The following is a 12819-nucleotide window of genomic DNA, read 5'->3' on the forward strand; positions in this document are numbered from 1 at the left end:
CCAGTACCACTCCCCAGCACTTTCCCCTTCTTTCCCCTTTTCCCACTCACTGGTCCTTTTCGTCTACTGATCTTCCTTTTATTTTAATGAGACCTCCCTGCACATACTGCCCCCCTTTTTCCTCTCTAGCCTCCACATTTGAGAGAAAATATATGACTCTCGACCTTCTTTGACTCATTTGACTTAACATAATGGTCTCAAGTTCCATTCATTTTCTTGCAAATAACATAATTTCATTCATCTTTATGGCTGAATAAAATTCTACTGTGTATATATGCTACGTTTTCTTTATCCAGACATCCGTTGATAGATACTTAGGCTGGTTCCACAGTTTGGCCATTGTGAATTGTGCTGCTATAAACATGAGTATGCATGGATCACTATAGTATGATGGCTATAATTCTTTAGGATAGATACAGAGGAGTGGTATGGCTGAATCATATGGTGGTTCCATGCCTGGTCTTTTAAGGAACCTTCACACTGTGGATATCTATATTCTTGAATCTCTCCATTGACTATGAAACACTCTAAAATTTGAGAACAACTAAAAAGAATGCTTTAAATTAGAAAACTTTCATACATATCGATATATTTTTCTTTTATGAGATTGAGGGTATTCTAATTTTGCAGAAGAAAATGAATTTTGTTGAAGTTAAATGACTCTGACCCAAGTCTTCTCTTGTCTTGTCTGGTATAACTAGCTATTATTTTATAAAATAGTAATTGACTTTCATACTCTCCAGGGTCACTTCCAAGTTCATTTGGAACAAATAGTGTCTTTTTGCTTCATTAAAGTCTAGGGAAATTTGACATATTCTAGAGAAGATGAGATGCATAGAATAAACTATAGATAATGAACTCAAATTTAGATGTGTATGGAATGCATAATGTTGGCATGAACCAATCTTTGATATCTGAAGTAAACTACATTCTCATCAAAAGTTGCACACTTTGGGTGCATTTTGGGTGCATTAGTTCATTCATGCATTCATGAAATGCTTTTGGAGTACCTATGATGTTCCAGGCACTGTGAGGGGTATCAGATTCACAAAGGAGAACAAGACAAATGCTGGGATTTCCTCCTGATGCTTACAGTCTAGTAGAAGTAGATCTTGAACAATAATAATCAAACAAACAATAATAACCAAGTAATTAAATTTATAGCATTTCTGAAATGCCACAAATGCTGTGGAGGTGAAGTAGGAGAACACAATACAGACAGTCCTAGAGTAGTTATTGCAGAATCTGGATGTCATCTCCACAGAAGGGACCTTTTAGTTGAGCCCTCCTTTTATTTGGGATGGGGTACCGGGGATTGAACTCAGGGGCACTTGACCACTGAGCCACATCCCCTGCCCTGTTTTGTATTTTAGTTGGAGACAGGGTCTCACTGAGTTGCTTAGGACATTGCTAAGTTACTGAGGCTGGCTTTGAACTCATGATCCTCCTGCCTCAGCCTCCCCTGAGCCCTCCTTTGAAGGAGGAGTCAGCCTAGTGCATAGATAGTAACAAGGAAAGAACAGGATTCAGCACACACAAAAGTTCCTATGGCTCGAAAGTCAGTGATGTGTTCAAAGATCTGAAGAAAGGCCCGATGGCTGGAAAAAGTGAGAAGAGGAGGCTGGAGCCATGCGATTGGAGCCTGGGCAGACCAAAGCATGGGGCTAAGTTTTTGGTCACATAGGACCCTACCTACGTTCTAAGCAGGGACAGGCATGATTAGATCTGTCACTTAGAAAGATGACTGTAGCCAGTATGTAAAGAATAGATTGGAAGGGAAAGGAATGGAGAAACCCAACATTAGTGGCCCAGGCCCGTAGACCTGGTGAGGGCGATAGAAGTGGAGAGAAATGGACAGGCCCCCGATACATTTGTGTCATTTCCTTTCCTCCATCTCTGCTTGGTGCCAGACACGTCTTGTATTGGTTACAGCCCCAACAACCACCAGGAAAATGACCACCTTGCCCCCAACCACCACCCCTCACATGACGACAACCACAGTGGTGCTTCCAACAACAGCCGTGACGACGACCCCTGACCTCACAACGAGAACACTGCTTCAGACAAAGGCCACCTCGGGCTTCACAACGTCCACCACATGCCCCCTGACAACAATGACCTCCCTCCCGGAGGTGGCCACGAGTCTTCTGACCACCGGGCCTTCTACGGAAGGGCCTGTCCTCACCACAGGTAGATTGCAGAACTGGGCCCCTCTTCCCTTCCGCTGGTGAGAGGTGCCCTGATTTCCTTAGAATAAGGTTCTCACTGGGGCAGCCCAAGAACCTTCTCTTGGGTCTTTGTGGGGGTATGCATGCACGTGTTTGTATTCGTGTTCAAGGCCTGTCATCACGGATACCACGTGCCAGTGTCTTAAACAGGAGAACACATTTACTCACAGCTCTGTGATCTCGGAGTCCAAGGCTCAGGTGTCAGCAGGGTTGGTTTCCCCTCAGTCCTCTTTGGTTTGTAGATGCTTGTCTTTTCCCTGAGTCCTCACATGGTCTTTCCTCTGTCTGTCCTTCTGTGAGACCAGTCGTATTGGATTAGGTTCCATCCATATGATCTCCTTTGGCCTTAATTACCACTTCAAGGGCTTAACTCAAAATGCAGTCATATTCTGCAGTACTGAGGGTTGTCATGTCAACATGAATATGAATGGGGGGGCGAGAGGCAGCCATCAAGCACAGAGCACTTGTGTGTGTGGATATTATTTCACTAAACTGTTCCTTTATTGTTTCATTTTTCCCCCTTTTCTGTTTCTTTTCCTTTGTGTTTTTTGACAAGTCAGCTTCCTGGGTTCTCCCTTTGACCTCCCAGGAGTCTTGCTTCCTAAAGAACCAGGAAAGGTTATTTGGGGTCAGACTCCAGCGCTCTCCTTTTGGGGTGAAGTCTCTGCCTGGTCTTTAGAGATTGGTTGAGGAAATGTTTTTAAAATAGGTCAACTAGTTCTATCCTGGTTTCTCTATATTTCCCCTGAATTTTTCTTGACTCTGCTCCTTTGTATCTCTCAAAGTGACTAGCTCCATTGCTTGGTGGGGTTTGTTTAAGCTTCCTCCACATTTCAACCCTGATTCTGAGGTAAGTGAACCGGAAAACAACCACGAGGCAGCATTTAGCAGGCTCAGTCAGGCTCAGATAATTCCAGTGGCTTTCCAATATTGAATTGGCTGATTCTATGATTCTCTGAGTCGTCATCGAAATCCATAAACTCTAAGTTATTAATCCATTTTGCATTTTTTTTCAAATTCCTTTAAGCTTTAAAATAATCATCTTAAAACATCTTAGTTTCTTTTCCTTGAGTCTCAAGATTACCTTCCATCTTTCAGGAAAGCTGGACATATAGAGAAACCACAAAAAGCTGATTGTTTAAAAAAAAAAAAAGGGAGGGCTTGTATGTCTTGACCCCTCCTAACCCCCCTCCCAGGCCCCTCCCTTGCCCCACCAGGGCCCTCCCAGACCCCTCCCACCTCTCCCCAATTCCCTCTCCAGGCACTTCCCTGGCCCCTCCCCATCTCTGAATACTACCACCTACCACAAGTACCGTTCACACTGTTATTTTTTAACTGCCTTTTATCAAACTTTTTTCTCTCCCAGAATCAGCAACTTTTCGTGGTTCCAGCGCGTCTTGGAGAAGCATCAAGGCAACCTCTGCAGACACTGCCTCGTCTACGGCCAAAGGTGAGCGGACCCTCACTGTATCTTTCCTCACCTCTTGGATAAGGGAGAAACACTGAGTAAAGGTGATGCGGAGGCGGGGCATGGTGGCCTAGGCCTGTAATCCCAGCAACTCTGAAGGTTGAGGCAGGAGGATCGCAAGTTCGAGGCCAGTCTCAGCAACTTTGTGAGGTCATAAGCAACTTAGTGAGACCCTGTTGCAGAACAAAAAATAAAAAGGCCTGGGAATGTGGATCAGTGGTTAATCCCTGGTACTAAAAAACAAACAAACAAACAAACAAACAAAAAAACAAAACTGTGTTGAAACAGAAGACTACAGATAACCTTGAGGCCTTGAGGCATTTGTGCCCTGAAGTCCACCTGGGACAAGCTGGCTTGAGAGCAGCCTTTGTGGTTCCCTAAAGGTAGCAGGTGGCCTCTCTAGCATGTGGTACTCTTCTTTCTCATCCTAATTCCAAGGACTTTAGTTTTCTTTGTTGAAACTCAGTGGGATGTTTGTTTAGTCTTCTCCCTTTGTTCTTCCAAAGGGTCTGAAACTCGGGTTCTTAGGACTACATCCCAGGGGACACGGAGAGAGAGTGACTCAGGGGAAACTGGCGATTCAGTGACTCCTCTTCAACCAGGTGAGGGAGCAGTGTGCTTGTGATTGGTTTGTCTTTGGCTATGGGGACAATCTGCCACATGACTGCATGTCTTAGGATTCTGCTGATTCTGATCCATTGGGGCCTATTCCACATCCTCCTGTGAACTGGGATCAAAGTGAAACCTGTCACAAGCCTGGGGGTGGGGTGGCTTCTGCCCTCCCCTGCTCATTTCCAAAGCCCCTCTGTTGAACTCCACCATCTTCTTTAGCAACTTCAGACTTGAAGCCAGGAATAGTGGTAGGAAAATCATAGCTCATTTGTCAAACCATTACTTATTTATTTTAAATCACACAAACATTATACTAACGCACATAAAGACAGAAATGAAATTCTCCTTGATTCATTGTCCTCAATCCCAGCCTCTTCACCCCCCAAGATAATCACTATTAATTGAAGATGGTCATTCCAGATCTTTTTTTCATTCCCTTATGTGTGATGTGTGTGTGTGTTTTAAGCCATCATATCATATACAATAAGGTACTGCATGTTATATGATGCATATGATATTTGAGTAAATATCATTATTTACTTAATGATGTATATTGGACCACTTATTTTTTCAGTTCATGTAGAGACCAGTATCATTATGTTGAATTGCACTAAAATAGGTCATACCATGGGTACTCATAATATCTATTGCCTACTGAATGGTATTTCAGTTGCTCCAAAGTTTTTCTATTATAAATGATGCTGCTGTGAACATCCTTGAATATGCATGCTTCCTTCAGCAATTATGCAAGCATTTCTCTAGGTAGGTTTGGTGATGAAGCAGTAAAAATGCTAGATTGAAAAAAAAATGTGCCCTTTTCAATTTAACAGCTATTACAAAATTGTCCTTGAGAAAGGCTGTGCTGATTTATTTTCCCACCCTCAGAATATCTGCTTTCCCATATCCTCCCTATGCTTGATATGACCATTTTATTTTTTTTCAATCTTCTCAGAACATGTCATCTTGTTCTTTTCCTGTTTTGATTAACAGGGAGTTTGAGCATCTTTTTATATGTATGTCAATCAGAAAACAGTCATCCCTTAACTCAAATGAGGCAATGTAACAACACTCATAGGGCTCAGAAGGGGTAGACAGGAGTGCGTGGAAGCAGGGGGAAGTTTTGCAATGAGATTATAAATTAAGATGCAATGCGAGTGTGATCTGATGTTGAGAAGCTTTGGCTTGCATCAACTCATACAGTGTGAAGATCTGGAATGGAAGTTGATAGCTAGAGGGAAACTGGGAGACAAGATCCAAACCTTCTTTGTTCAGGGGTTGGAGTGAAGTTGGGGAACTACTTTTTGCAAAGGAGAAGGAAGCAACTAGAAAGGTAGTGGAGGGTCAGGATAGTGTCCCCAAACTACTATTCTCTATTCCATTTTAAACATTAGACTATTTTACACAGAATTATGAGGGAATAACATAGAATCTCTTTTCTTATTTTCTATACTATCTCTAATAACATTAATTTCACTCCTCCTGGACCAAATCCTATTACAGAGAGAGCCCTTGCTGCAATATCCATAGGTTGAAGCTTAAGAGGATCTTGCCATAAGGCCAGTCAGACTCATCACACTGAATGTCGATGGAAGAAACTGGAATTTACTGAGCACATGCATGGGCTGGGTCCAGGTTGAAATGTAGGGGCTGCTTCATTTAATAGCTCTTAGCAGATGCACAGAAAGCTGTTTTATCTAAATTTCCCAATATTAATAGTTTTCAGGTACTAGAACCAGGAAGTCTAGCTCTGATTGCTTTTTTTTTGGGCGGGGGGGAGAGTACTAGGGATTGAACTCAGGGGCACTCAACCACTGAGCCACATCCCCAGCAATATTTTGTGTTTTATTTAGAGACGGGGTCTCACTGAGTTGCTTAGCATCTGGCTTTTGCTGAGGCTGGCTTTGAACTCAAGATCCTCCTGCCTCAGCCTCCCAGACCTCTGGGATTACATGCATGCGCCACCACACCCAGCTGATTACATGTTCTTAAATATGACTTGACTTACCTGGGCTTCCAGTCTGAAATAAAAGGTCATGTTTTTTTCATTTATTACCCTATTCTTCCCATTTTTTATTACAATGAAACACAGTATAACTGCAGTCACCACCTATTGAGGACTTCACTGTATATTAGGTGATGATTGAAAAGTTTTTATGTCCATGTTCTTACTTAAACCTCACAGTGATCATCCAGCAGGTACAGCTATGATCCTCATTTTACAGGTAAAGAAATGGAGAAGATAAGATAATTTATTAAAGAAGCCGATGCTTTTTGAGGCCCTTTTCCCCCACTGTACATTTTATTTGTATTATCTCTTATTTTTCATGAATTCCATGAGGTAGGTAGAGTTATCCCCTCTGTTTTAGAGTCCACGGAGATGAATAACTTGTCTAGTTGATGGCAAGCCTCTATTTAACCCATGTCTTTCCGACTCTAAGGCTACTCTGACAATCCTATGCTGCTTCCTTCTGATCTCCCCTTTGGAGCTTCTTATAGAATAAGGGTTCTTCTTTGTTTTAGCGAAAATGCTTTAACCCAATTTAGAGGGACTGCACGTCTCTGGGTCCTCATCCTGGCTAATTGTCTCTAATTCCCTCCCCATTTCTTCACAATTTGTTTTCGGATAGTAAGGCTTCTATGGTTGAGGGCTAGTTTAAATCCTTAGCATTCCTCAGAGTAGCAATTCTTCCCTCCACTGTATGGATACTTAGAAATGGAGCTCAGAGATGTGGAGCCACTTGCCGCAGATCACATAGCCAGAGAGAGAGAGAGAGAGAGAGAGAGTCAGTCACACCCCAGATTCAGGGATTTTAAACTATGTCCATTTTTAAAAATAACTTTATTTTTTTAATGTTGTGCTGAGGACCTATCCCAGTGTCTCACACATGCTAGGCAAGCACTTTACCACTGAGCCACAACCCCAGCCCACTATGTCCAATTTTAAACTATGTCCTTAAATGAGGATTGTCTGTGGATAAACTTTGGGTGGAGATGGGGAGCATAAATCCCCTGAAATTATATGTAGACTTTTATGTGTTTGTGTGTACACTGTTTTCTGTGGAAAAGCTCAGAACTTTCATGGGATTCTCCAAAATTTCTGCAGTTTCCCGAATGGTTAGAAACCATAATTCAGTTACAAACACAAACACCCACAAATGAAAACTCTGATGAAGATCTTACGAAGATTGTTTTCTCCCTCTTAGAAGTCTAGCAGGAGCATGCAAACTCTTAACCCTCTAAGAGGATTCATTTCATTTATTTCTGGGAAGCAGAAGTACGTGCAGTTGTCCCAAATTGTTCCCCAAAGCCTCGATCACCATTATTTATGGACTCCAAAGCCAGAGGAAATAGAGTGGACTGGGATTAAGTCCCCTGCTGATTGTATCTCAGGCTCACTTTAATGGCTTCAATATCTCCAGTCCTTTCTTTCAAGTCCTCCTCCTGGTCTCTGGGTGGCCTTGGCTGGGGTTTAAGAGGACCCGAATGCTCATGAGTACATCGCCCTTTTGTGGTGATTTTTGTTTGTTCCCCTTCTTGCTCTGTCCTTTCTGAAATCTCAGTTTCCTCAAACTGTACAATGAGGATAGTAATAAAGGACTTTTAAGAGATGGTTAGGTGAGGAAATGCATGTGTGTATAACCATTAGCTGGTAAATGACTGTCATCATGAAGGATTCCTGTGTCCTTTCTTTACATTTCTGCTGCTAGTCCCCCTCACACACCTTCCTTGTTAGGTTAATCCAGAAGGATAATAAGAGGACGTTAGTATCCGATGTCCACTGACTTGCTATTCCTGATACATTCATAGACACTTTGTCGTTTTTATTATTTTTTAAATTACTAATTACACTGGGGAAATAGCCCCTGAGTGACAAAATTATGAACTTGAGGAAGTTATAAAATCTTTAAAAATCGTATAGTAGTAATTCTCTATGAAAAGAGTAAATGTGAGATTCTGAACGTTTTCCACTGACTCCTTTTTAGGATGCTCTGCGGAACTGGCCATTACTGGCTTTATTGCTGCGGGTAGACGTCTTTACTCTCCCTTCATTGTTTTGTCTTTCTTAATCTATGCTCAGTTTTGTTCAATCTATAGAGGTTCCACTTTGTAATTTAGACTTGAAAAATCAAGTTCTATCTGGAAAGGAGCCGTGATCTAGCTTGCCATTCAAGGGCTTCCAGATTCATGTTTTTCATGTTATAAGGCCACTCTGTGTCCACATCTTCTAGTTTAATGACCTCCCCTCCAGTTATAAAGTCTTTGGTCTGCATCAAGAGAAACTCTACCCAGGACTGACATCCTCACCTCCACTCTCTAACTGCATAGAAATGGAGCTCAGAGATGCAGTGACTTATCCAAGATCACACAGCTAGACAGAAGCAAAGCTGGGACTCATAGCCAGGATTCAGGGATACTGATCATGAGTCTATGAACTCCTAGAGTGAGAGGTGGGTATAGGGGGAAGTGTTGTGTGGAATACTGGGGAAACTGAGGCACCAAGAAGACCAGTGATTTGAGAGAGGCCTTTCAATGAGTTGGGAAGAGATCTGCCACCAGAGCCAGCTCTCCTGATCTTGTGCATGAACAGCCTTTGTCCCAGGACTGGCAGGCGTTATCTCTCAACAGAGCTCCCTTGAGACAAGGAAATTTTATATTCACTCCTAAAGTATTAGGATTCACTTTTTTTCTCAGCTTCTCAATGGATCATTATACCAATCACCAACATGAAGTCAAAATGGTAGACTAATTCAAATTTAATGCACCTGAAAAATGCAAGTCAAATCTACAACAAGATTCCATCTTGCTCTAGTCAGAGCGGCAAGGAACAAGAATACAAACAACAGTGCTGGTGAGGTTGTGGGGAGAAAGGAACACTTGTACATTGTTGGTGGGATGTACATTAGTACAGTCACTCTGGAAAGCAGTTTGGAGATTCCTTAAAAAACTAGGGATGGAACCCCCATATGACCCAGCTATCTCACTCCTGGGTACTTTCCCCAAAGATATAAAAGAGGCAAACTACAGTGACACAGCCATATCAATGTTTTGTTTTTTAAATATTTTTTAAGTTATCAATGGACCTTTTTTTGTTGTTGTTTATTTATATGCAGTGCTGAGAATCAAACCCAGTGCCTCATACATGCTAGGCAAGCGCTCTACCACTGAGCCACTACCCCAGTCCCCACATCAACGTTTACAGCAGCACAATTCACAATAACTAAATTATGGAGTCAGTCCAGATGCCCATCGAAAGATGAATGGATTAAGAAATTGTGATACACACACACACACACACACACACAGACACCATGGAGTTCATTAGAAAGAATGAATTTATGGCATTTTCTGGTAAATGGATGGAAATGGAGAATATCATTCTAAGTGAAATTAGCCATACTCAGAAACTCAAAGGTCAAATGTTGTTTTTTTTTCTCATATGCAGAAGCTAAGAGTACAGGAAGGGAAAAGGTGAAGGAAGGATAAGATTACATAAAGAACCAATTAAACACTAATTAATAGATGAATGAAAGAAAGTCTAGTAGAGTAGAGGAAGGAGAAGCGGGAGGAGGAAGGGAAAAGGGGAAGGGAAAGGCGGGGTCATGAACTTAAATCTATTTCCATGCATGTATGAGTTTGTCAGGATGAACCCAGCTACTCTGTTTAATAACCATTAAGCTCTTAAAAAAAAAAAAACATTAATGCACCCAAATGCACATGAGAACTTTAGTGTAAATCTAGTAAAATTGGAAGCAATAGTGTAGCTCTGATAATGTAACATTTTTCTTTTTCTTTGCTTGTGATTTTTGGCAGTAGCTTCTTGTGGTTGTTTATTTATTTGTCATTTTTAGTTCCAGGGACAGGCATGATTGCAGAGTGGGGTAAGGATGCTTTGGGGAACATTTTTTCCTATTACTGTGTGTTCTTTGAAAGCTAGCACAAGCTTCACTGTCCAAAGCAAGCTGGCCTCTCCATGGAGTCAAAGGATTGTCAGAGGAAAACCGTCGCTGGAGATGGAACTTTCTTATCTTTCTCTTGTAGTCTGGCGTTTGGTTTAGACACATGGAAAAGGGTAACATGATCTTTACTTGCTACTCTGTATGTGGCACAGGACATAAAAACCAGGAGCTTCTGGACCGTGGGAAGGGGTGGGAAAGGGCCCAACATTTTACTGGTGGAGACAGGTGTGTGGGGAGCAAGTTGTCATGGGGCTTCATGTTTTGAGACAGAGACGTGAAAAGTTCACTGGGGCCGGAAGAAGTGAGAGATGGATGCTGTCTTGGAAAAGAGAGCCAAGGTCAGGGATGGTTTTACTCAATGTTCTTTGCATTGGTTCTTCCAAGAGGAGATCATTTCATTGATGGGGGATGACGGAAGCTCCTGCAGGGTCACCTAAGGGCAGGGAGACCAGCTTGAGCAAACACAGGGAAGATTGACAAGAGCGTGAACTCTCTGGAGATGGTTTCAAGTCCAGTTTGAGCTAACGGAGACAGGAAGCTCTGGCTAGATTCTTAGGGACTTGAATGGCGGATTGAAGAATTTAGATTTCATTCATTCTAGATTCCTTCAGAGGAACCATTCATGACTTCTGAGTAGGGAATGCCATTTCCAGCTCTGTCTTGGGGACAAATGCTCTGGCAGGAGTGTAGCAGATGTGTTAGAGGAGCAAGCCTGGAGGCAGGCAGGCTACCCAGTGGGCTCCTAGAGTATTTCAAGTAAGAGAGGAATGTCTGGACCCGAATGCTGGTGGCAGCAATGGTAGAGAAGGACGCGCCAATCACTTAGGACTCAGGAGTCAGAGGACTTGGTCACAAAAGAAAGAAGGAAGCCACTTGGGAGATTGGGCTGGTGGGATGGGTTAACTGGTAAGGGAAGTGCAGAGGAAGAGCGGACTTTGTGGGGAAGATCTTCCGATTGATTGACATGCCTCTGAGAAATGGCTAGTGGGCAGTTAGAAGTGTGGGTCTGGGCTGACTCCTGATGCCAGGGTGGAGGGGGGTGCCTTTCATCATTGGCACTTACCTTATCAAAATACTTACTGTGATGATGCACAGAGTAAATGCTAAGAACTTGCCAGTCTGCCCTGATTTCTTGTGTGTGACCTCAGGAGGGATGGTTCAAAGATATAATTATTGCTAATTACACTTAATTGAGTGCTTATTATGTTCCAGGGCTGGGCTCAGTGCTCTGGATACAGGGTGTCCTTCTGAAGCATTGTCTAGACCTGTGAGGAAGAGTCTAGTATTCTGTCCAAGAAGAAGAAACATTTGGAGAGACTAAGGAACGTACCAGAGTTTGAGCTATGGGTCTCTTGGGCTCTTGAACCTGGCCCCTTAAACACTTCATTGTGTCATCAGCAAAGGGGGGATGAGGGAAGCTCCTGCAGGGTCACCTAAAGATATTGGGAGGTGAAGGGAGAGATGAAGAGGTGCAGAGGAGGGTCCCCTCTCCTCCTGCCCTGTTGAAGGAACACTAGGGAGAAAGTGGTGGGATAAGAAAAGCCAGTAAGGAGGTAGATATCAAAAACAAGATGGGATCCAGAGGGCACAGGGTCAGAGGAAGCTGTCAAGGGTTAGGGAGGGTGTAGCTGTCTGCAAGGAAATCCTCAATGCTGTGCACTGTGGCAGGGGGGCCTCAAAGAAGAAGTGCAAGAGAAGTTAGAGTTAAGAGGAGGAGGCTGAGGAGCTAGCGCTTAGAGTCCATGCAATCTATAAATATCAGACCAGGCCTTGGGCGGGGTCACGGGAGCTTTGTGAAAATATAGATCACTCTGCTGAAGCCAGGACTTGCCACATAAGAACCCCATGAGATTGGCCAAGCAACTGTATGTGTAGAAATTTCCTCTGAGATTCTTTCTAAGCCATCCCAGCTGCAGTTCTGAGAAGGAAGTACAGTACAGTCTGCTTATTTTACAGAGGAGGAAACTGAGGCACCAATGTATTTGAAAAGCTCAAAGAGAAGGAGGGACCAGCCCCTTGGGTGAGACTCTCCTGGTTCCCAAATGAGAGCTGTTTCCCCCATTCTGCATTGTTTCATTAGATAAAAGGGAGCCCTGTTGGAACTAGATACTTTTCTTGGTCTTTAGTTGATCAAGGGCATAAAGAAGTTATAAGAGGAATTGTCATTTCTCAGTCCAAGCTCAGCATAAGGAACAGAGGGGAGCAGAGAACAAGGTAGAGCTCAGGTTTGCTCACGAATGCCATCGTTAGAAGCGAGAAATTGGATGCTGTTGATTTCAAAGTCCACGTCTTCCGAGAGGCATTAGCAGATCTGTTTTATCTCTTATTCCCGGTGCTGCTCACAGACTTGAATCGGTTGGTAGGCTGACATTCCGGGGGATAAAGCAGAAGGACAGACAGTGGATGCTCACGATTCTTCTCACAGTCCCATTATATCCTATCCGCCGCACAAATGGTATTTTTTATTAATAAAGTTGGAATTGAATCCATGTAATTCTAGCATCTAGCAGCTCACCTTCAGAAAGGTCAGCCAAATAAGATCAAAGACAGTTGT

General features: G+C 42.9%; 1 protein-coding gene across 2 annotated transcripts in view; it reads left to right on the forward strand.

The window, feature by feature from the left end:
* Nucleotides 1–12819, forward strand: part of Timd4 (T cell immunoglobulin and mucin domain containing 4) — a 34441-nt gene that overhangs the window by 7004 nt on the left and 14618 nt on the right. The window contains exons 3-5 of one of the 2 annotated variants that reach the window (XM_027938742.2): nucleotides 1933–2190; nucleotides 3595–3678; nucleotides 4203–4298. In XM_027938742.2, the coding sequence (XP_027794543.2) occupies nucleotides 1933–2190; nucleotides 3595–3678; nucleotides 4203–4298 (438 nt within the window). The remainder of the gene's footprint in view (nucleotides 1–1932; nucleotides 2191–3594; nucleotides 3679–4202; nucleotides 4299–12819) is intronic. The other variant, XM_071611818.1, reaches the window with a different exon arrangement.

This window comes from Marmota flaviventris, chromosome 5 (genome assembly GCF_047511675.1).
Source record: "Marmota flaviventris isolate mMarFla1 chromosome 5, mMarFla1.hap1, whole genome shotgun sequence".
In the NCBI taxonomy this organism is placed as follows: Eukaryota; Metazoa; Chordata; class Mammalia; order Rodentia; family Sciuridae; genus Marmota; species Marmota flaviventris.